This window comes from Scyliorhinus torazame, chromosome 19 (assembly GCF_047496885.1).
Source record: "Scyliorhinus torazame isolate Kashiwa2021f chromosome 19, sScyTor2.1, whole genome shotgun sequence".
Taxonomy (NCBI): domain Eukaryota; kingdom Metazoa; phylum Chordata; class Chondrichthyes; order Carcharhiniformes; family Scyliorhinidae; genus Scyliorhinus; species Scyliorhinus torazame.
The window spans coordinates 98,687,733-98,712,899 of NC_092725.1; the positions used below are offsets into that span (position 1 = coordinate 98,687,733).

Genomic DNA, 25,167 nt, shown 5'->3' on the forward strand with positions numbered 1-25,167 from the left:
CCAGAAGTGTAACGGCCAAAGGAGCGGCACTGGAGCAACGGGAGAAGCGAGGGGAAGAAAACAAAATGGCGGCGGCCAGGGGCAAAGGGGAGCTACAGGGGTTCATCAAGCGCTGCTTCGAGGAGCAGCGCGAGGAGATGCGCAAGGAGCTGTTGGCGCCTATGCTTTCGGCAATTGAAGGACTCGGGATCACCCAGAAGGCCCACGAAGCTAAGATCCAGGAGGTACAGAAAAGAGTCAGTCAGAATGAGGACGAGCTTGTGGGCCTGGCGGTGAGAGTGGAGCAGAACGAGGCACTACACCAGAGGTGGGCGGGAAGACTCGAAGACCTGGAGAACAGGTCGAGGAGAAAGAATCTGCGAATCCTGGGTCTCCCTGAGGGAGTGGAGGGGGCTGATGCCGGGGCATACGCGAGCACGATGCTCGAGGTGATGATGGGCATGAAGGCCCCTTCGAGGCCGCTGGAGTTGGACGGGGCACATCGGGTGCTGGCGAAGAAGCCCCAGGCAAATGAGCCGCCAAGGGCGATGGTGGTGAGGTTCCGCCGGTTCACGGACAGAGAGTGAGTCCTGAGATGGGCCAAGAAGGAGCGGAGCAGCAAGTGGGACAATGCAGAGATCCGAATATACCCGGACTGGAGCACGAAGGTTACAAAGCGGAGAGCGGGTTTCAACCGGGCAAAAGCGGCGTTGTACCGGAAAGAAGTGAAATTCGGAATGCTGCAGCCAGCGCGACTGTGGGTCACATACAAGGGCCAACACTATTACTTCGAAACGCTTGACGAGGCGTGGACCTTTGTACAAGTCGGAAAGTTGGACTCTAACTGAGGGTTTGTGCGGGTGGGGGGGATGTTTTGGGGTTTGATGTGTGATGGTTGTTGTATATAGGGGGTCAATCACGCGCAGGAAATGTTACATGGGCTGGGGGAGAGAGACAAGGCCGTGACAGGAGCTGCGCCAGAGGGGGCGGAGTGGGCTTTGGAAAGGCGGGAAGGCGAACGAAGGAATGCATGTGGATTGGGAGACTACCACGCGGGGAGGGGGAAGCCGGGGTCAGCAGGCGTCAGCTGACTTACGGGAGTGACATGGGAAGAGCAAAAAAGCTAGACAGGGGTCTAGCGGGGGGGAGGGGAGGGGGGGGGAAGGCTGGGGGGGGGGGGGGGGGTGGGGGGGGTTGCTGCTGCACTGGCCGAAAGGGAATGGGACACAGAAGAGGTGGTCGGGACGGGGGGTCCCCCCTCTGGGGACTGGAGGGTGAGGGAGGCGTGGACACGGGACTGGCCCAGAAAAGGAGATGGCTAGTCGGCGGGGCGTGGGGGGGGGGGGGGGGGCGTTGAGAGCCCCTCCAATCCGGCTGATAACGTGGAATGTGAGGGGCCTGAATGGGCCGGTGAAGAGGGCTCGAGTGTTCGCGCACTTAAAGGGACTGAAGGCGGACGTGGCCATGCTCCAAGAGACACACCTGAAGGTGGTGGACCAGGTCAGGCTAAGAAAGCGATGGGTAGGACAGGTATTCCACTCGGGACTGGACGCGAAGAATAGAGGGGTGGCAATATTGGTGGGAAAGCGGGTGTCATTTGAGGCCAAGACTATTGTAGCGGACAATGGAGGGCGATATGTAATGGTGAGCGGTAGGCTGCAAGGGACGTGGGTGGTGTTGGTAAACGTATACGCCCCGAACTGGGATGATGCAGGATTCATGAAGCGCATGTTGGGGTGCATTCCGGACCTGGAGATAGGAGGCCTGATAATGGGAGGGGACTTCAATACAGTGTTGGATCCAGCACTGGACCGCTCCAAATCAAGGACTGGAAAGAGGCCGGCGGCGGCCAAGGCACTTAGGGGGTTTATGGATCAGATGGGGGGAGTGGACCCATGGCGGTTTGCAAGGCCACAGGCCAGGGAATTTTCTTTCTTCTCCCATGGACACAAAGCCTACTCCCGGATAGGTTTCTTTGTTCTGGGTAGGGAGCTCATCCCGAGGGTGGAGGGGACGGAGTATTCGGCTATAGCCGTTTCGGACCATGCCCCGCACTGGGTGGAACTGGAGCTGGGAGAGGAGAGGGACCAACGCCCGTTGTGGCGGCTGGATGTGGGACTGCTGGCGGACGAGGTGGTGTGTGGAAAGGTGAGGGGGTGTATCGAAAGGTACTTGGAGGCCAACGACAACAGGGAGGTGCGGGTGGGGGTGGTATGGGAGGCGTTGAAGGCGGTGATCAGGGGAGAGCTCATTTCCATTAGGGCTCATAGGGAGAAGACAGAGGGTATGGATTGGGAGAGGTTAGTGGGGGAGATTTTGAGAGTGGACAGGAGATACGCAGAGGCCCCGGAGGAAAGATTACTTGGGGAAAGACGACGGCTCCAGACGGAGTTTGACCTGTTGACCACAGGGAAGGCGGAGGCACAGTGGAGGAAAGCGCAGGGGGCGACCTACGAGTATGGGGAAAAGGCTAGTCGGATGCTGGCACACCAGCTCCGTAAGAGGATGGCAGCGAGGGAAATAGGGGGAGTCAAAGATGGAAGGGAAGCCACGGTTCTGAGTGCGACGAAAATAAACGAGGTATTCAAGGCCTTTTATGAAGAGCTGTACAGATCCCAGCCCCCAGCGGGGGAAGAGGGGATGAGACGATTCCTAGATCAGCTGAGATTCCCGAGGGTGGAGGAGCAAGAGGTGGCTGGTTTGGGGGCACCAATTGGGTTGGAGGAGCTGAGCAAGGGTTTGGGGAGCATGCAGGCGGGGAAGGCCCCGGGACCGGACGGATTCCCGGTGGAGTTCTACAGGAAACACGCAGACCTGTTGGCCCCGCTACTGGTGAGGGCCTTTAATGAGGCAAGAGAGGAGGGGACCCTGCCCCCGACAATGTCGGAAGCGACAATTTCTTTGATCCTAAAGCAGGACAAGGACCCACTGCAATGTGGATCGTACAGGCCGATCTCGCTCCTCAATGTGGATGCAAAGTTGCTGGCAAAAGTGTTGGCTACGAGGATCGAGGACTGTGTCCCGGGGGTAATCCATGAGGACCAGACGGGATTTGTAAAGGGCAGGCAACTAAACACCAATGTGCGGCGGCTCTTATACGTGATAATGATGCCATTGGAGGAGGGAGAGGCGGAGATAGTGTCAGCTATGGACGCGGAGAAGGCCTTTGACCGAGTAGAGTGGGAGTACCTCTGGGAGGTGCTGCGTAGGTTTGGGTTGGGGGAGGGTTTATCAGTTGGGTTAAGCTCCTTTACCGGCGGAGGTCGGAGTACTTTCGACTGTACCGAGGGACGAGGCAGGGGTACCCCCTGTCCCCCCTGTTGTTCGCATTGGCGATCGAACCATTGGCCATGTCATTGAGGGAGTCTAATAAATGGAGGGGGGTGGTCCGAGGGGGAGAAGAGCATCGGGTGTCGCTATATGCGGATGACCTGTTACTGTACGTGGCGGATCCAATGGAGGGGATGGTCGAGGTCATGCCGACTCTAAGGGAGTTTGGGGAGTTTTCGGGCTATAAGCTCAATGTAGGGAAGAGTGGAAACCCCCTAAGTACCTACCTCTGAGGAGGGCGGAGGGGAGCTTTCGGTATCTGGGGATCCAGATAGCCAGGAGTTGGGGGACCCTACATAAACTGAATCTGACGAGGTTGGTGGAGCAAATGGAGGAGGATTTCAAAAGATGGGACATGTTACCGCTCTCGCTGGCGGGTAGAGTGCAGTCGGTCAAAATGGTGGTCCTTCCGAGGTTTTTGCTTGTGTTTCAGTGCCTTCCCATCGTGATCACTAAGGACTTTTTTAAGAGAGTAGGTAGGAGGATTATGGGGTTTGTGTGGGCGAATAAGACCCCGAGAGTAAGGAGAGGGTTCCTAGAACGCAGTAGGGACCGAGGAGGGTTGGCCAAACCTGGGGAGCTACTACTGGGCAGCAAATGTGGTGATGATCCGCAAGTGGGTTATGGAGGGAGAGGGGGCGGCATGGAAGAGGATGGAGATGGCGTCCTGTAAAGGAACGAGCCTGGGGGCGTTGGTGACGGCACCGCTGCCGCTCTCGCCGACAAAGTATACCACGAGCCCGGTGGTGGCGGCAACGCTAAGGATCTGGGGCCAGTGGAAACGGCACAGGGGTGCAATGGGAGCGTCGGTGTGGTCCCCGATCAGGGGTAACCACCGGTTTGTCCCAGGGAAGATGGATGGGGGGTTCCAGAGCTGGCATCGGGCGGGGATTGGAAGAATGGGGGACCTGTTCATCGACGGGACGTTTGTGAGCCTAGGGGCACTGGAGGAGAAGTTCGAGTTAGCCCCTGGAAATGCCTTTAGATATATGCAGGTGAAGGCTTTTGTGAGGCGACAGGTGAGGGAATTCCCGTTGCTCCCGGCACAAGATGTTCAAGATAGGGTGATCTCGAGTGTATGGGTCGGGGAGGGCAAGGTGTCGGAAATACACCAGGAGTTGAAAGAAGAGGGGGAAGCGCTGGTAGAAGAGTTGAAGGGTAAATGGGAGGAGGAGCTGGGGGAGGAGATCGAGGAAGGTCTGTGGGCGGATGCCCTAGGTAGGGTTAATTCCTCCTCCTCGTGTGCCAGGCTCAGCCTGATACAATTTAAGGTGGCCCACAGAGCGTACTTGACGGGGGCGAGGTTGAGTAGGTTCTTTGGGGTAGAGGACAGATGTGGAAGGTGCTCAGGGAGCCCGGCGAACCATGTACATATGTTTTGGTCATGCCCGGCACTGGAGGGGTTCTTGAGAGGAGTGGCGGGAGCAATATCTCAGGTGGTGAAAGTCCGGGTCAAGCCAAGCTGGGGGCTAGCAATATTTGGAGTAGTGGACGAACCGGGAGTGCAGGAGGCGAAAGAGGCCGACATTCTGGCCTTTGCGTCCCTAGTAGCCCGTCGCAGGATCTTGCTAATGTGGAAGGAGGCGAAGCCCCCCAGCCTGGAGGCCTGGATAAATGATATGGCTGGGTTCATAAAGTTGGAGAGAATTAAGTTTGCCTTGAGAGGGTCTGCACAGGGGTTCTACAGACAGTGGCAACCGTTCCTAGACTATCTCGCGGAGCGTTAGAGGAAGGTCGGTCAGCAGCAGCAGCAATCTTGGGGAGGGGGGGGGGTGGAAGGGACGTCCTGGGGGGGGACGGGGAGGGGGACTGCCTGGGAGGGTGGATGAGCAAGAGATAACATGAAGGGTGGGGGAAACTGGCACGTACGGGTGAGCCCAGTGTACAAAGCTGTGTAAATATATCATTTTGCCATGTATATATCTTGCTCTGCGCGATTTCTCGTTTTTTTTTGTTACGAGGGGGGGGGGCGTTATTGTTTGTAAGGGAGAAAAATTGTGTTAAAAAACTTTAATAAATATATATTTTTTTAAATAAGTTTACAAGAGTAGAAGTGCCAAGGGGATAGTAAAATCAACGAACTGACTGTGAATAGGTGTAGGAAAAATTATAAAGCAAAGAGGTAGCGAGGAGAGGAAGGCAGTGAAATGCAGTGAGAGAAAAGAGAAGCTTAGGTGGAAATTATGATTGAGAATAAGGAGTCATTCAGTCGGGCCTGATCTTGGAGAGAACTGGGTGATAGCTGGTATTTTAGAGGGGAGACACTCGAAGGAGATGAAGCTGGGAGAAGAGATGTTGAAAGTGATCAAAGTGTGACAAACCTGTTGATGAGGGCCACACAACCACTGTAGGGGTTTGGGTGGGAAGATTGCAGAAGGTATTGCCAGGCAGGGGATATTTGCTAAGGAACAGCCGGGTTTGTGCAAACTGGGATGTAATGCAGATGACATCCTTTAAATATTGTTCTACCTTCTCACAGATATGCATTAAGTACCTGATATAATCTCCATTCGGGTCAGTTCTACATCCGAAACCCACAGGACAGTAGCAATGGAAAAATTGTTGGAAGAAGGAGCTGCAAGACAGCCACATCCAACTTCCAGCATTTACACTCCAGTCAGCGTCTAGTAATAATTCTTCAAATACCTACAGAAACAAGAAGTGTGACAAGGTGTTCTCTCAATGACCAGTTAAATTTGGAGCAGCAACAAAATGTTTTGACCAGGGATAAAAACCCTAAATCCAAGAGTAAAGTTTGAAAATTTGCACTCCTGGGAGAGTTTTACATGGATGATTTAGCCACAGAATCATCTTGCCCATTAAGATTTAAAGCTCTGCATAAGGAGAGCAAAAATTGTTCATTCTAACTTTTGTGAAACTTCCAAAACATTAACATTTAGCAAACCCTGTTTTCCGACTTATAAACTCTTAAAAAGTGAATGCTTCTTCACAGTTTTGGTCATAGACCACTTTAATTGGTTTCTCAGTCCAATATTTTCCACAACTTGTTCTGTCCCATGAGCCAATCTGGCAGTAGTGGGGGAGTGTTTAAATCAGTCAAGATAATAATAATAATAAAAAACTTAAGATGGTTGCCATAAGTCATCTGAAATGTCAGGCATTACAAGTTGGTCATCTTAGAAATCATAGAAAGGAGACTGTTCGGCCCATCAATCTGTACCGACACTCTGAAAGAGCACCCTACCTAGGCCCACACCCTACCTAGGCCCATCGCCGCCCTATCCCCATAACCCCACCTAACCTTTTGGACACTATGGGGCAATTTAGCATATCCAATCTACCTAATCTTCTAGAAGTTTCGAATGTGGATTTCAGTTAAGACATGCCAAGACAACATCCTATGGAATTTCATACATGCTGATGGCAAGAGTTACTTGAACTGAAACCTTTCTGTCTCTCACCATTTTGCATTTCTATAAAGCTGCCTTTCAGGCAGAGACAGAAAGTCCACCGGGACAATAGCTCTCTAGATGTCCTTCCGAGCACATCACAGGCAAGAATGGTCCATTCAGATGTGATGGCTGGGTTAGTAAAGGAACCTCAGGGATAATCACATTGACTTTTGGAAAAGACAGATTACATTTAAAAATAGACTGTCTCCAAAAATTGGAAAACTCCACTGGAATTTCAAGACCAACATAGAAAAAATATGCCTCAGCCACAAACACCTGTGAAGGGCTCATAAATTGTCATTGAGTTTTAAAGTGTGTGTGTGAGACAGTGTGACGAAGTGGTGTGAAGGTCAGAACATGGGTATGTCTTTTCAAATATCTTTACTTGGGTGGGTTTTTAGATCAATAAAAGTTATTGCCTCAAGAAAGCATGTCAGACTGAGTTCTTTGCAATGTCTGTAAATGGCCAAGTACAGACACCAAATTAACAGCTTCATCTATAGAATTTCCCCCCAAAACCCCTGTAACTATCAATCGAGGAGTGGGAAAGAAAGGGTGAGTCCTGCATGTGTCCTCGCCGGTTATAACAAGAATAATTACACATGGGCAAAGCACTGGGTTATCAATACATTGGAACCAAATCTTAACAGGAAATACAGAGCTTTCAGCAGAGAAAATTGGATTAAACAAAATGAAATCAAAATTACTGCAAGAACAGTCTATATTGTAAATGACAAGTGGTTTCAGGCAAAATGCCTTGACAGATAGTTTTGGGCATGCTCTGTTGCCCATAAGTTATAAACAATGTCAACAGCTGTAATGAAAGAACATCACAGAAGAGAAATCCCAACTTTACATTCCAGTATAACTCAGTCACCTTCATTCCTTCTTCCCAGCTAATCCAGAGATCACCTCTTGTCAAAAAGCATGCCACTGCATGGCGGGCTAAGTGATGGATCCATCCTTCTTGGCGCAGCTGTGTCATTATTGCATCGATCCAAGGAAATCCTGTCATCCCTTCTGCCCACTTAGCCAGAGCCTCAGGATTCCAGTCCCATGGAACCTGCACACAATTAGGATTTCCCTCCATTTTATCAAACCTGGGGTTGTTAGTTGCTGCTGCATAGAAGAATTCACGCCATAATAACTGTCCATAGAGTGACAAAGGAGGGGAACTGTTTTTCTTCACCTGTTGAGAAAGGAGTGGGAAATTGTTAACATATACACATTACTCACATATCGACACAGTACACCTGCGTAAAGTCAATTATATTTGCCACCAATGCCGAAACATTTCCAATATCATGGCAAAAATGCCAACCATATTTCTGCTCAATCTCCTTTTGATTGCTAGCACCCCTGTAGCAGGGATGAGATCAACAGACTGATTTTATTCCCACTATTTAATCTTATTCCAACTTTCTGGGAGTCTCTTAATTTTTAAAAGAATCCTTTATTCTGATTTCTTTTCAGGTGTGTGTTTGCGAATTATGGATCTCGAGCACCCCATGAATCTATCTCCCTCCCCCAAAAAACAGACTCAAACATGTACCACATGATTCCAACGCAGAGTAAATGAAGTGGAACACATTATACTTCATGCTCATTGATAGCACCAATGATGAAATTGATGGACTATAAAATAAAGGAAGAAGTGGTTAGCATTGCTGCCTCACAGCGCCGAGGTCCCAGGTTCGATCCCTACTCTGGGCCACTGTCCATGTGGAGTTTGCGCATTCTCCCCGTGTTTACATGGGTTTCGCCCCCACAGTCTAAAAGATGTGCAGGTTAGGTGGATTGGCCACGCTAAAATTGCCCCTTAATTGGAAAAAATGGAGTGGGTACACTAAATGTGAAAAAAAGACTAACGCAAGAAGATAGAGATGGGCATGAAACCAGCTGTAAAGTCAGATCCAGGAGAAGCATTATCACCAATAGTCAGTGCAGCTAGTGATATTCTGTAAACTAAGCTTACTCTACGTTGTTGCTCTACTGTGGTAGTCGGTATTAGAGGTATTATGGTACCCTGTAATGCTGTAAGATCATTGGTGTAGGGGGTACTGTTTTTATTGGTTAAGCCTGCCTGCTGGTTCCGCCCAGTAAGGCGGAGTATAAGAGCCCGTGTCTCCACAGCAGCTGCCTTCTGTACCTGTGCTGCTGGGGGAAACATCTCATGTAATACAGCCTTCAATTGTCTCCAATCTCACTTCTGGAGTTATTGATCGAGCATCAATTTATTACACTAGATTTTAAAGAATGGAGCTCCGAATCAAGCCAGAGTGTCTGCAGCTCAGCCCCCACGCGGAAAACTCAGCGGCAACCTTCAAGCACTGGCTGGCGTGTTTCAATGGATATCTCAGGACGGCCACAATTACACCCACTGAGGACCAGAAAATACAAGTTCTGCACTCGAGGGTGAGCCCAGAGATCTACACTCTCATCGAGGACGCGGACAATTTCGAGGCCGCAATGAATCGGCTGAAAGGCCACTATATTCGTCCTGTAAACCAGGTCTATGAGGCATGATCAATCTGACTGGAGACGAAGTTGAATCCAAACTGAGGCTTTATTAGTATCAGGGGCGAAATTCTCCGTTATCGGCGCAAAGTCCGCCGATCGGCGCAAAAAACGGCGCAAATCCGACTTGCGTCACGCCGCAAAAATCGTCGCGAAGTCTCCGGCCCGAAATGGGCTAGCAGCGACGTGACGGGATCCGCGCTTGCTCACGTGGTTCACGCCGTGCAGCGTCATACATGCCGCACGGCGTGACGGCTCATAAGGACGCGCTGCTCCCCCCCACCAGACCGGAACACCCGACCGGAACACCCGACCGGATGGCCGGCCGCCGCTCAGCCCCGAGGTTCCAGTCACGGGATGTGGAGGCGCTCCTGGACGCAGTGGAGCAGAGGAGGGACGCCCTGTATCCCGGGCACGGCTGCAGAGATGCCCCACGCCACAGCCGGCGTCTGTGGAGGGAGGTGGCAGAGGCCGTCACCGCTGTGGCGCTGACACCACGGACAGGCACCCAGTGCCACAAGAAGGTGAACGACCTCGTCAGAGCAGGCAGGGTGAGCCTCCCCCCCCCTGCCCGATATCCATATCCCCCCTCCCCCATATCCCCCCTCCCCCACATCCCCCCTCCCTCATATTCCCCCTTCCCTCATATCCCCCCTATCCCCCCTCCCCCATATCCCACCTCCCCATATCCCCCCTCCCCCATATCCCCCTCCCCCATATCCCCTCTCCCCCATATCCCCTCTCCCCCACATCCCCCCTCCCCATATCCCCCCTCCCCATATCCCCCTCCCCCATATCCCCACATCCCCCATCCCCCATATCCCCCTCCCCATATCGCCCTCCCCATATCCCCACATCCCCCCTCCCCCATATCCCCCCCATATCCCACCTCCCCATATCCCCCCTCCCCCATATCCCCAAGTGAATCCAACCCTAACCTTAACCTCTGCAATGTACGCGCAACCGATGGCGTGCATTCATATACCTGTCTAACACTGTTGCCTTTTACCCCTGCCACCACCCCCCCACCCCGCCACAGGAGAAACGCGCACACACCAGGGAGTATGTGAGGACTGGAGGAGGCCCCGCTGATGAGAGGCCACTGACCCAACACGAGGAAAGGGCCCTGGAACTGGCTGGCGGACCTGAGGACCAGGAGGTTGCTGATGCAGAGGTCGGGGGCGTACTAGCAAGTGAGCCACCGACAGCCTGTCCCCATATCCCCCCTCCCCTATATCCCCCTCCCCCATATCACCTGATCACTGCCTGCGTGTCTAACCATGCATGCTTCATTGTGTATCGCAGGAGCAAACGTCGAGGCACCCATCCCCGCAGATGCAGACCGCCCGCAGGATGCCCCTCGGAGGCCACGGGAGACGGAGAGACCCAGACCCTCCAGCATGCGACGCCCGCAGGATGTCCCTTGGAGACCACGGGAGACGGAGAGACCCGGACCCTCCGGCATGCGACGCCCACAGGATATCCCTTGGAGACCACGGGAGACGGAGAGACCTGGAGCAACAGGGAGACGATGCCCCCGTCACGTGTGGGTGCGACGACGCAGGCGTGTGCCACCCAGCGACGAGAGGGGCAGCCACAGGCCCCCGGAACAGCCGAGCCAGGACACCACTACCCAGGACACCCCTACCCAGGACACCCCTACCCGGGACACCCCTACCCGGGACAGCACTACCCAGGAAGACGAAATACCGGACAGTTACACAGAGTGGATGGGTGGAGACGAACCCCCACCCCAAAGTGCCATGGACTCAGAGTGGGACGAAGAGCACGACACAACGCCACTGCTGTCACCAACACCCTCCACCATCGCAGAAACACTCACCTCGGTTGGGCACTTTAGTGAGGAGGTGTCTGGTACACTCACTGGTGCGCACAACACAGCCGTCCCGGTACAGCAGGTGGAGGTAGGAGCAGCAGAGGGGCCGGGCGGTCGGAGGGCAGCCCAGCCCAAGCGAACATCTGCCGCCCAGATGGATCCCGGGTTCCTGGAGTTACCACACCCACCCATACATCCGATGCAACCACCGACTCGGAGACGAGCGAAGAGGGTGACGGCCGGCTTGCGGCGGCTGCAGTCGCAGGTGGAGGGGTCCACCCGCGTCCAGGAGCTGGGAGTGGTGCCGGTCATACGTGCCACCCAGGCCGACACCGCACGGGTGGCGTCCGCGGTGGAGGCAATGGGTGCGATGGTGTCAGACATGGGGAACGGTTTGCGAGGCCTGGGGCTTTCCGTGCAGGCGGCGTCTGTGGCCCAGGACATGGCTGCCCTCTCACAGGAGGCCATGAGCCAGTGCCAGATGGCAGAGGCGCTCAACGCCATGGCCCAGTCTCTGCAGGCCATGGCCCAGTCTCAGCAGGCCATAGTCCAGTCTCTGCAGGCCATGGCTCAGTCTCAGCAGGCCATAACCCAGTCTCTGCAGGCCATAGCCCAGTCTCAGCAGGCCATCGCTAAGGGCATCGGCGCCATTGGCCATGTGCGAGCCGGCGTCGCACAGTCACAGACAGGGTTTGCCAATCCCCTGGGCTCCATGGCTGCAAACCTGCAGACCCTGTCGATACCAGCACGGGCCTCCAGGACTGGCAGCGCCAGATGTCGGGGGGGCGTCGGATGGCCAGTCCGTTCGCATCCCCCACCCATGTAGAGGCCTGAGGGCCATCGGGCACCCCGAGGGAGGAGGACGTGGTGTGGTCCGTCCCGGGTCCCCCTGTAGGGGAGGTCCCGGAACACCGCGACACCTCGGACTCCCCCCCCTTCCGTCCCAGGTGCATCGGGTGGGCAACGGGCAGGACAGGCTGGCAGCTCGCCATCCCAGTCGCCCGGGCCACAGCCTGGCCCAGCTAGGCCAGGACGCCCCAGGAAACGGCCATCAAAGGGATCCCGTGTCAGAGGGCAGGTATCACAGGAGTCCACCTCCAGTTCTGCTGTACCGTCTGGGGAACCACGTAGACGTAGTCAAAGGGCCCGTAAGGCCAAACAATTAGACACTGAGTAAGTTGGCACGGTTGCAGGGCACAGATGAGTTTTAGGGGCTAGGGCACGTGCATGAACTCCTTTGGTTATTAAAGTCAATGTTACACCTACAGAAGCTGCCTTTGTGCTCTGTCCAAAGTGTGCGGGGGTGTCATGTACATTGAGCGCAAGTGTGTGTGTGAGGGGTGGTCTTACCTCAGCTCCAGGTGAGTCTGCCCCTTCCCCCTGGGCCGCCATCAACATCCTCCCGGGCAGAGGACGGGACCGTGCGCTGCAGTGTCACAGCCGCATGCAGGGATGGTCCGGGTGGACGGTGGTACTGTGGCCATGGGTCAGACATAGTCCAACGATGTGGAGCCAGGAGCTCACCGCAGGGCGGGTTGCCATCATCCTCCATGGCCTGCAATAGACACGCGTTCACCCGCAACTGTGTGAGCCCGGCCATTGTGCCGCAGGTGGATCGGCAATGGGGGGGGGGGGGTGCATGCGGGTGGGGTTGGGGAGGGGGGTGAGGGTGCTGGGTGGGTGGGGGGTGTGGGTGGTCGGCTGTTGCCATGGTGTGCGGTCTGTGGCCGTAATACCCGATTCCCACGCCCATCTAGTCAGTGAAGCGGGCGGCTATCAGCCTGTCCCGTGCCCGCTGGGCCAGCCGGTAACGGTGGACAGCCACCCGCCTGTGTCTAGCCCGTCTGCCCTGACCATTGCCCCCATCCCCCTCATCTGGGAGGACTGCGCCTCTTCCTGCTGCTCCTCCACTCCGCCCTCCTCTGCCTGCGGCACATCGCCCCTCTGCTGGGCTATGTTGTGCAGGCCACCTGTGTGTTCATCGAATAGGTCCCCTTCCTATTGGTGAACACGGCCCTGTTATCTGCAGGTGGCCGCATGGCGACATGCATCCCATCAATCGCGCCCTGGACCATGGGGAACCAGGCCACGGCAGAGAAGCCCACGGCCTGGGCATCTTGGCTGGCCCGGTCCACAGGGAAGCGGATGTAGCGGTGCGCCATGGCATATAGGGCATCTGTCATTGCCCGGATGCACCGATGTCTGCGATATGCCGGACAGGTCCCCACTCGGTGCCTGGAATGACCCCGTTGCATAAAGGTTCAGGGCCACCGTAACCTTGACGGACGCGGGGAGAGGGTGTCCCCCGCCAGTGCCACGCGGTGACAGGTGTGCCAGCAGGTGGCAGATGTGTGCCACGGTTTCCCGCCTCATCCAGAGTCTCCTCCTGCATTCCCGGTCCGTGAGGTCCTGGTATGACTGCCGGGGCCGGTACACACGGTGCGCCCTCGGGTGCCTCCGTTGCCGTGGGGCCGCGATGTCCTCCTCCCCCTCCTCGTCCTGTCGGTCAGGTGTTCCTGGCACGCTCCTCCTCCTCCTCCTCATCCAGGGCAACATAGACATTAGCGGCTGCCGCCACGGCGGCCAACATCACTGGATGATCGGAAAACATGACGGCCTGGTGGGGGGGAGGGGAACGACGACATGTCATCATTGCCCATATCCCCTCCTCCCGCCAGCCAGGTGGCATGGACCGCATGGGTCCAACTGTTGGAGGCTGGCACCTGGCCAGGTGGACCAACTCACTTGCCCTCGCATCCCCCTCCCCGGCACGGGCCCCCCATCCTCCTCCCCGGCACGGACCCCAACCTCCTCCCCCCCATCCCCCTCCCCGGCACGGACCCCCATCCTCCTCCCCGGCACAGACCCCCCATCCTCCTTCCCGGCACGGGCCCCCCATCCTCCTCCCCGGCACGGACCCCAACCTCCTCCTCCCCGGCACGGACCCCCCATCCTCCTCCCCGGCACTGACCCCCCTCCCGGCACTCCTCTGGAGCCCAGCCCACTCTAACCACACCACCCCACCCCCCCCCCCCACCCCGCCGCGCACACACACACACATTCAGACTGCGGCCACGCCATCGCCTGCCCAGCGGCCAACCCCCCAGGCCGTCACTCACCTCCACGCTGGTCGGCATGAACCTGGAGCACAGGTTGACGCCGATTAAAAGGAGGTTTGATTTACGTCAACGTGACCCGTCATCACGTCGGCGGGACTTCGGCCCATCCGGACGGGAGAATATCGGCAGGCCCAAAATCGGCTGCCTTGCGCACTCCCGTGCCATTCTCCGACGTCTGCGGCGCCATTAACGCCCCGCCGACTTTTCTCCCTTCGGAGACTTCGGCAACCGGCGGGGGCGGGATTCACGGCGGCCAACGGCCATTCTCCGACCCGCTGGGGGGTCGGAGAATGACGTCCCAGATGTGTGGCCTCCCACAGAAGCTGGTGAAATGGCTGCGAGCTGGAGGCCATGCATATTTATACCCCGCCTCCTGGGCGGAGCTAGCATGCAGGGGCCCAGGTGAACCTGTAGTGCAGGTTCTACCGTACAATCTATAATATCAGAACACAGTGGTTTACCACATTCATCCCTTGTTAAAATTGAGTCCGCGGGGGTAGTGGATAACTATATACAATTAGAAATTTTAATATTTACAGAGGGGAGGGTGGCGCCGGGGGCAATGGGGGTGGTGTGGGGGTGGAACCTGCTGGTGCCAGGTCCCTGAGGGAGACGGTATCCTGGCGGCCGTTGGGGAACGCCACGTAGGCCTACTGTGGGTTTGCGTGGAGCAGGTGCACCATTTCCACCAACGGATCTGCCTTGTGGAGCCGCACATGTTTACGGAGAAGCACGGTTCCCGGAGCTGTAAGCCAAGTTGGGAGCGATACCCCGGATGTGGACTTCCTGGGGAAGGCAAAAAGACATTCCTGCTGCGTACTGTTAGTGGCAGTGCAGAGTAATGAGCGAATGGAATGTAGTGCATCAGGGAGGACATCTTGCCAGCAGGAGGCTGGGAGATTTCTGGACCGCAGGGCCAGCTGGACGGCCCTCCATACCGTCCCATTCTTCCTTTCTACCTGTCCGTTTCCCCGGGGGTAGTAGCTCGTCGTTCTGCTGGAGGCGATACCCCTGCTGAGCAGGAACTGAAGTAGCTCATCACTCATGAATGAGGATCCCCTGTCACTGTGGATGTAGGCGGGGAAGTCGAACAGAGCGAAGATAGAATTAAGGGCTTTAATGACGGTGGCAGACGTCATGTCGGGGCATGGGATGGCGAAAGGAAACCTGGAGTATTCATCGATCACACTGAGGAAATATGTGTGTTGATCGGAGGAGGGGAGGGGGCCTTTGAAATCCACGCTGAGGCGTTTAAAGGGGCGGGAGGCCTTCACCAGGCGTGCGCGGTCCGGCCGGTAGAAGTGCGGCTTGCACTCCGCACAGACCCGGCAGTCCCTGGTGATTGTCCTTACTTCCTCAACGGAGTAGGGCAAATTTTGTGCCTTAATGAAATGGTACAACCAAGTGACCCCTGGTGACAAAGGCTGTCGTGCAGGGTTCGGAGTCGGTCTACCAGTGTGCTGGCACATGTACCTTGGGATAGGGTGTCTGGGGGCTCGTTGAGTTTGCCAGGGCGATACTTAATCTCGTAATTATAGGTGGAGAGCTCGATTCTCCACCGCAAGATTTTATCATTTTTGATCTTGCCCCGCTGTGTGTTGTTAAGCATGAAAGCTACCAACCGTTGGTCAGTGAGGAAAGTAAATCTCCTGCCGGCCAGGTAATGCCTCCAATGTCGCACAGCCTCAACGATAGCCTGGGCCTCTTTTTCGACGGACGTGTGCTGAATTTCAGAGGCATGGAGGGAAAAGAATGCCACGGGCCTGCCTGCCTGATTGAAGGTGGCGGCAAGGGCGACGTCCGATGCGTCGCTTTCTACTTGGAAGGGAAGTGTTTCGTCTACAGCATTCCAGGTTTGACAATATCAGCTCTGATCCAGGAGAAAGCCTGTTGGGCCTCGGCTGTCAGGGGGAAGTGAGTGGACTGTATGAGTGGGCGGGCCTTGTCCGCATAGCTTGGGACCCACTGCGCGTAATATGAGAAGAACCCCAGGCAACGTTTGAGGGCCTTGGGGCAGGGGGAGCTCCATGAGGGGGCGCATGCGGTTGGGATAGGGCCCCAGAACTCTGTTCTGGACCACGTAGCCGAGGATGGCTAAGCGGTTTGTGTGGAACACACACTTCTCCTTGTTATACGTGAGGTTGAGGAGAGTGGCGGTGCAGAGAAATTTAGCGAGGTTGGCGTCGTGGTCCTGCTGATCATGGCCGCAGATGGTCACATTGTCTAGGTACGGAAATGTGGCCCGCAAACCGTACCGGTCGACCATTCGGTCCATCGCCTTTGAAAGACCAAAGCCCCATTGGTGATGCCGAAGGGGACCCTAAGGAAGTGATATAGCCGGCCGTCTGCCTCGAAGGCAGTGTATGGACGGTCCGATTTACGGATGGGGAGCTGGTGGTAAGCGGATTTCAGGTCCACCTGAAGACCCGGTAATGTGCAATCTGGTTAACCATGTCAGATATGCGTGGGAGGGGGTACGCGTCGAGCTGCGTGTACCTGTTGATGGTCTGGCTGTAGTCCACGACCATTCGGTTTTTCTCCCCAGATTTAACCACTACCACTTGAGCTCTCCAGGGGCTGTTGCTGGCCTCGATGACTCCCTCCCGAAGCAACCGCTGGACCTCGGACCTGATGAAGGCCTTATCCTGGGTGCTGTACCGTCTGCTCCTGGTGGCGATGGGTTTGCAATCTGGAGTTAGATTGGCAAAGAGGGAAGGAGAATCGACTTTTAGGGTCGCGAGGCCGCACTCAGTGAGGGGTGGTAAGGGTCCGCCGAATTTAAGGGTCAGCCTCTGGAGGTTACACTGGAAGTCCAGGCCGAGGATAAGTGCAGCGCAGAGGTTAGGGAGGACGTAGAGGCGAAAGCTGTGGAACTCTACGCCTTGGACCGTGAGCGTGACCGTGCAGTATCCCCGGATCGCTACGCGGTGGGATCCGGAGGCCAGGGAGATTTTTTGATTGGTAGGGTGTACCTTAAGGGAGCAGCGCCTTATCGTATTTGGGTGTACAAAGCTCTCGGTGCTCCCGGAGTCCAGTAGGCAGGAGGTCACATGGCCGTTGACTTTCACGCTGGTGGATGCGTTGGTCAGGTTATGTGGTCGAGTGCCATGGAGACAAGCCGTGGTTGATTGTCGGGTAGTGAGGCGGCCATTGAGTTGAGGTCCTGGAACGCCGTTGGTGTCTATGTGCTGCGGGGTGGACAAGATGGCGGCGCCCGGAGATCCTGGGGGTTACAAAATGGCGGCGTCCGTGGAACGCACGTTGTGGGGCTGGAGCAAGATGGCGACGCCCATGAAACGCACGTGTTGCGCGGAGGAGAAGATGGCGGCGCCCATTGGTCGCACATGGCCTGGGGAGGAGAGGAGGATGGCGGCGCACATTGTCCGTGACCGGGGGGGGGGCCTGGCACACCGCAGCAAAGTGGCCCTTCTTCCCGCAGGCCTTACAAAGGGCAGCGCAGGCCGGGCAGCATTGGCGGGGGTCTTTTTGCTGGCCGCAAAAAGTAGCATCGGGGCCCCCCCGGGGATCGCTGGCTGGCGCGTAGCACAACGTACCGCTGGGACGGCTGCGTGTGGGGCCCATGAAGCGTAGGAGTGGGCCGCGCGGTTGGGGGCATAGGACTGGACACTGCGCAGGGCGACCGTCATGGAGAACGCTAGTGTTTTAGTCTCTGCAAGGTCGCGCGTGGCCCCTTCTAGGAACCGCTGCCTGATAATATCAGACCCAATCACAGTCACAAAAGCGTCCCGCATAATGCTCCTTAGATGTAACGTCCTGGCAGTCACAGTCCCGAACTAGTGGGATCAGGGCCCTCCAGAAGTCCTTGATTGACTCACCAGGTAGTTGAGCACGAGTTGCGAGCGCCTTCCTGGCGAAAGCGTGTTCGTCTTCTGGTTATAATTTTCTCTGAGCCGAGTCATGGTATCAGCATAATTGGGCGCATCCTGGATCAGCGGGAAGACTTTGGGGCTGAGTCTGGAGTACAATATCTGGATCTTTTGAGCCTCTGGAACAGGGGTCGGCGCCATGTTGATATACGCTTCAAAACAAGCTAGCCAGTGCTGGAAGTCCTTTCTGGCGACGCTGGAGTGTGGATCCAGCTGCAGGCGATCTGGTTTAATACGGAGGTCCATCTTCTGAATCTGATACTAATAAATGGAGGCACGATCAATTTGACTTGAAACAAAGTTGAATCCAAATTGAGGCTTTATTAGTATCAGATGTGTGGCCTCCCACAGCAGCTGGCGAATTGGCTGCAAGCTGGAGGCCATGCATATTTATACCCCGCCTCCTGGGCGGAGCAAGCATGCAGGTGTCACAGGTGAACCTGTAGTGCAGGTTCTACCATACAAACTCTAATATCAGAACACAGTGGTTTACCACAGTCTACGTCCGACATCTACCAGCGACGAGGCGAAAAATCCCTGGGGAATCGCGGGAGGAGTTCTACCGTGCGCTCCTGTTGTTGGGGAGGAACTGTAACTGCCCACACATTTTGGCCAGCGACCACAAGAACTTTTGATCCGGGACGCATTTGTTGCAGGTATGCTATCTTCCCAAATCCGCCAGCGATTGCTGGAGAAAGAGACACTAGGCCTCAAGGAGGCACGGGCCTTGCTAGCTCCCTGGATGCGGCCTCCCGAAACGCCCGCGCTTACGTCCCCGACCGCGCGGCAGCCCCTTGGGCAGCGTGGAAACCCCCACGGCCGACTCAGATGCATTCCCCCCCACAAGCTTCTGCTGCGAGACTGCCAGGCAACCCCAGGGGGCTCCGCTATTTTTACGAGCAAGGCAAGCAACCCGACTGCGCTGTCCGGCCTGCTCATCCCTCTGCAAAGGATGTGGCAAAAAGGGCCACTTCATGGCGGTATGCCAGGCCCGGGCGGTCGCTGCGGTCTCCGGAGGCGAATCGGGACCGCCACCACAACCCTCTCCACGTGCCATTTGCGGCCAGCGGACGCCGCCATCTTCCTCCTTCAGGGCCACGAGTGGCCTCCGGGCGCCGCCATCTTGTCTCTCGGACACCACGTGTGATGGATGGGTGCCGCCATCTTGTGCATCCCCAGCCATGTGCGACCAGTGATCACCTCCATCTTGTTTGGACTCTCAGGACCCCGACTCGGATGACCACACACCGCCCGAGGAGAACATCCAACTTCTGCCACGACTAGCTTCAGTGACCCTGGACCAGTCTCGGCCCCGAACACTCTCGACTGCAACGATGACCGTGCTCATCAATGGGCATTAAACAGCCTGTCTGATCGACTCTGGGAGCACGGAGAGCTTCATACATCCCAACACGGTAAGGCGCTGTTCTCTCCCCGTTCACCCAGTTAACCAAAAAATCTCCCTGGTTTCCGGGTCTCATTCAGTGGAGATCAAGGGCTTCTGCATAGCGAACCTCACGGTCCAGGGAAGGGAGTTTAAAAATTACCAGCTCTACGTCCTTCCCCACCTCTGCGCTGCCACACTTCTAGGGTTAGATTTTCAACGCAACCTCCAAAGCTTAACCTTTAAATTCAGCGGCCCTATACCCCCCTCACTGTCTGCAGCCTCGCGACTCTCAAGTTCGATCCGCCTTCCCTGTTTGCGAACCTCACCCCGGATTGCAATCCCGTCGCCACCAGGAGCAGATGGTACAGTGCCCAGGACCGGACCTTTATTTGGTCGGAGGTCCAGCGATTACTGAGGGAAGGTGTCATGGAGGCTAGCAACAGTTCCTGGAGAGCTCAAGTAGTGGTTGTAAAGACCGGGGAGAAGCATAGGATGGTCATCGATTATAGCCAGACCATCAACAGGTATACGCAGCTTGACGCGTACCCTCTCTCCCGCATATCCGATCTGGTCAAGAGTACAATGTCTTTTCCACGGTGGATCTAAAGTCCGCCTACCAACAGCTCCCCATCCGCCCTAGCGACCGCAAATGCTTTCGAAGCAGATGGGCGGCTCTACCACTTCCTAAGGGTTCCCTTGGGTGTCACTAATGGAGTCTCGGTCTTCCAACGAGAGATGGACCGAATGGTTGACCGGTACGGTTTGCGAGCCACGTTTCCGTACCTCGATAATGTCACCATCTGCGGCCACGACCAGCAGGACGTCGACACCAACCCCCGAAAATTCCTCCATACCGCAAAAATCCTTAATCTCACATATAACAAGGATAAATGCGTGCTCAGCACCGACAGTCTAATTCCATCATGCACTACGTAGCCGAGGATGGCTATAGCCCCAGACCCTGAACGCATGCGCTCCCTCATAGAGTGCCCCCTCCCTCACTGCTCCAAGGCCCTGAAACGCTGCCTGGGATTTTTCTCTTATGCCCAGTGGGTCCCCAACTATGCGGACAAGGCCCAGCCGCTAATCCAATCCACGCTTTTCCCCCTGTCGACAGAGGCCCGCCAGGCCTTCAGCCGCATCAAAGCAGACATCGCAAAGGCCACGATGCATGCCATCGACGAGTCCCTCCCCTTCCAACTCGAGAGCGACGCGTCCGACGTAGCTCTGGCGGCCATCCTCAACCAAGCGGGCAGACCCGTGGCCTTCTTCTCACGCACTCTCCACATTCAGAAATCCACCATTCCTCAGTTGAAAAGGAGGCCCATGCCATAGTAGAAGCTATGCGACATTGGAGGCATTACCTGGCCGGCAGGAGATTCACTCTCCTCACTGACCAACGGTTGGTGGCCTTCATGTTCGATAATGCACAGCGGGGCAAGATAAAGAACAACAAGATCTTATGTGGAGGATCGAACTCTCCACCTACAACTATGAGATCTTATATCGTCTCGGGAAGCTAAACGAGCCTCCTGATGCCCTATCCCGCGGCATATGTGCCAACGCACAAGTGGACCGCCTCCGAGCCCTCCACGAGGACCTCTGCCACCCGGGGGTCACTCGATTCTTCCATTTCATTAAAACCCTGCCCATCTCCATCGAGGAGGTCAGGACAGCCACCAGGAACTGCCAAATCTGCGCGGAGTGCAAGCCGCACTTCTACAGGCCAGATAAAGCGCACCTGATAAAGGCCCATTGAACACCTCAGTATGGACTTCTAAGGGCCCCTCCCCTCCACCGACCGCAACGCGTACTTCCTGAACGTGATTGACGACTACTCCCGGTTCCCATTCGCCATTCCCTGCCCCATGACCGCAGCCACCATCATAAAAGCCCTCCACAGTATCTTTACGCTACTCGGTTTCCCCGCCTACATACACAACGATAGGGGGTCCTCCTTTATGAGTGACAAACTGCGTCAATTCCTGCTCAGCAAGGGCATTGCCTCAAGCAGGCTGACCAGTTACAACCCCCGGGGAAACGGACAGGTAGAGAGGGAGAAAGGAATGGTCTGGAAGATCGTCCAACTGGCCCTACGGTCCAGGAATCTCCCAGTCTCCCGCTGGCAGGAGGTCCTCCCGGATGCCCTCCACTCCATCCGGTCACTGCTGTGTACCACGACCAACCAAACACCTCACGAACGTCTCCTTGTCTTCCCTAGGAAGACCTCCTCCGGAACCTCGCTCCCAACCTGGCTGGCAGCTCCTGGACCCATCCTGCTCCGCAAACACGTGCGGGCACACTGACCCATTGATCGAGAGGGTCCATCTCCCCCACGCTAACCCTCAGTATGCCTACGTGGCGTACCCCGACGACCGACAGGATACGGGCTCCCTATGGGACCTTACGCCCACTGGATCCCCACCCCCACCCCCACCACCAATCCCACCCTCTCTCCCACCGGCGCACCCCACAGCCGCCCCCTTCCCAGGTGGATCGGTCCTCCCACCGGTCCCGTCTAGGGGTGATGAAGCTGCTGAAGAAGCCGAAGCCAAGCTCCCAGAGCCACAGATGCCCGAGCCAGAACCTGCATCACCACCGAAGCTACGACGATCGCAGAGGACGACCAGGGCTCCCGATCGACTAATTGCTTCATTCTGAACTGTAAATAAATTTTACAAATAGTTGCGATGTAACGAGGCAAAACCACTGTGCTGATGTATACCGGGTACCTCCATAACCTTAACCTCTACCACTGTGTAATGCGAGGCCACCACCCCCGCCGGACTCTTTTTTAACAGGGGGTGAATGTGGTAGTCGGTATTAGAGATATTACGGTACCCTGTAATGCTGTAAGACCATTGGTGTAGGAGGTACTGTTTCCATTGGTTAAGCCTGCCTGCTGGTGACCACTTCCGGTTGCGGCGATGCGGAGCTAAGCCGCACATTTCGGCAGCTCCCGCTACAACGGACTTTTGGGCTCTCCGGAGGAGCCCCAACGGAAATGTTTTGACCAAATCCCGTGTGGGAAGGTGAAGCAAGGTCCCCCTTCCGTCGTGTATGGAGGGGACTAGAAATGGAGCGGCGGAAAAAGAGGCTTTGGAGCAGCGACAGAAACAAAGGGAAAAAACAAGATGGCGGAGGGCGGAGATCGAGCAGCATGGGGGCCGGAGCTGCAGGAGTTTGTCAGGCGCTGTGTGGAGGGGCTTCAAAAGGAGGTGCTGGCGCCAATGCTGTTGGCGATTGAGGGGCTGAAGGAGACCCAGAAGGCCCAGGCGGTAGAGCTCCGAGAGGTGAAGGACAAAACTAACGAGAATGAGGACGAGATCTTGGGCCTGGTGGTGAAGATGGAGGCGCACGAGGCACTGCACAAGAGGTGGGCCGAGAGATTCAAGGTCCTGGAGAATAGGTCGAGGAGGAAGAATCTCCAGATTCTGGGTCTCCCCGAAGGAGTGGAGGGGGCTGATGCCGGGGCGTACGTGAGCACGATGCTCCATTCGCTGATGGGTGCGGAGGCCTCTCCGAGCCCCCTGGAGCTAGAAGGGGCTCACCGGGTCCTGGCAAGGAGACCCAAGGCTGGCGAGCCACCAAGGGCGATAGTGACTGTCATGATATTCAAACACACACATCATGATAGACACACCAACAGACAAATCAGAACACACAACACCACAACCAATGACAGAAAGATATAAAAGCACAGACACGACCCCCGGTGGTCAGTATTAGCTGCAGAGGAGGACCAGGACAGATCTGTTACCAAACACACTCAGGGAGACAGCACGTGCAGAGTATCCAGAACGAACTGTATTATAAGAGTTAAAATAAAATAGAGTTGTACCACATACAACTGTGTTGGCTCATCTGTGCACCAGAGCACCCAACACCACATGGTACAGGAGTGGATCGATACCTGCCGGCATACCTCAGTGTACAGAGACAACCAGCAGTGCCCAGGCAAAATGATAGAGCTCCCGGTTCCGCAGGCGCTCCAGTGCTACGGCGATCTCCGCGAAAACTGGCGGCGGTTCCGGCAATGGTTCGAATTGTTCCTGGTGGCAGCTGAACTCCAAGACCTGGATGATAGCGAAAAAATTGAATTTCTCCTCACCATCGCCGGTGCAAGGGCAAGAGAAATATTCACAAGGTTCAGGTTCTTCAGGAGGCAGCAAAGGTACGATTACCAGGCAGTCCTGGACAAATTCTCCAAGTACTGTGAAGAAAACGCAATCCAATCGGCAAGTAAAGGTAGGAAAAGCTGCAGTACTCACCTCGTGGCTGGGATCCCGGAGCCCGAATTCCCAGAGGCCGAAATCCCGGGCCTGAGAGAGGGCTGGGTCGAGGTTGGCGGCCATCTTGCTAAAGGTATCACGCTAGCACAGTTGCGCGAGCAGTGCGCAGAACCGGAAGTTTCGTTTGCGCATGCGCGAGATGCTGCGCATGCGCAGTCAAGAAAACGGCCATCGGTAAAGGAACAGCGATCTGAGCATGCGCAGTCGCTTCCTACGTGCTACATACGGAGCGTCAGGATGTCAGAGGCCCCAGACTGCACCAATTTAAAGGGGAAATGTCCCAAATCCAATTTAAAAGGGAAACGTCCCAAATCAAAAAAACAAAAATCTGTTAAAGCTGTAAAACAACCTTCCCTCACCTGGAATGACAGCACATTGCCGCAAATTGACCCAGGAGATGAATTTGACCTCCGAAGAACCCTCCGACAAGCAGTTACCTACGCACAAGCCGATGATTCCGACCTCGAATACTTCGATGACGATCTTTACAGTGTTTCCGGACCTCGCGAGCCCAATGATAGCTCCGTGGTCCTATATGACTATGACTCGGACGAACCTTTCGTGTTGCACATTGGCGGCCCCCACATTGAATCCGACGCAGATGCGGATTCATTTTTCGGATTTGAGGATCTTCAATCCAGCAGATATGACGTTCCAACTTATCAGTACCGGATGATGCTGCAGCCTGACATTAACAGACAGGGAGCGGTGCAAGCACACGGAGAGCGCGCTGCTGCCACACAGAGCGTGGTCCACGTCCCGCTCAATGTTCCCGACTCTATGAAAGAAGACATGCAAGACTCCAGAGTGCAGTCCTCGCATGAACCAGAAGTGACTCCAGTGTCACAAGCTTCCACAGCAAGCTCGTGGACAGACTCCACAATTGCAGAAATGCAAGACTCCAGAGCGCAGTCCTTGCACGGACAAGAAGTGACTCCAGTGTCACAAGCCTCCACAGAGAGCTCGTGGACAGCCTCCACGATAGAAGCAACGCAAGACTCCAGAGCGCAGTCCTTGCACGAACAAGAAGTGACTCCAGTGTCACAAGCCTCCACAGAGAGCTCGTGGACAGCCTCCACGATAGAAGCAACGCAAGACTCCAGAGCGCAGTCCTTGCACGAACAAGAAGTGACTCCAGTGTCACAAGCCTCCACAGAGAGCTCGTGGACAGCCTCCACGATAGAAGCAACGCAAGACTCCAATGTGCAGTCCTTGCAGGAACAAGACCATGAGGGTCTAGCAACCTCTCCTGACCAACCAGCGGCAGACGATGCAAGTCTGCCATGCTCACGTGAACAGCAAGAAGGCTATAACAGCCTACCATGCTCCACTACACAGCAGCATGACCATGACGGTCTCTCATGCTACAATGAAGGGCACAGCGCTGAAGACTGTTCAAGCCCAAC

General features: G+C 55.8%; 1 protein-coding gene across 3 annotated transcripts in view; it reads right to left on the reverse strand.

Annotated features, from left to right (window-relative positions):
* The window catches only part of cry1b (cryptochrome circadian regulator 1b), a 125,569-nt gene that overhangs the window by 11,847 nt on the left and 88,555 nt on the right, over positions 1 to 25,167 (reverse strand). For all 3 annotated transcript variants that reach the window (XM_072484894.1, XM_072484896.1, XM_072484895.1), the window contains exons 6-7: positions 7,600 to 7,911; positions 5,804 to 5,955 (exon numbers count right to left, since the gene is read on the reverse strand). In XM_072484894.1, the coding sequence (XP_072340995.1) occupies positions 5,804 to 5,955; positions 7,600 to 7,911 (464 nt within the window). The remainder of the gene's footprint in view (positions 1 to 5,803; positions 5,956 to 7,599; positions 7,912 to 25,167) is intronic.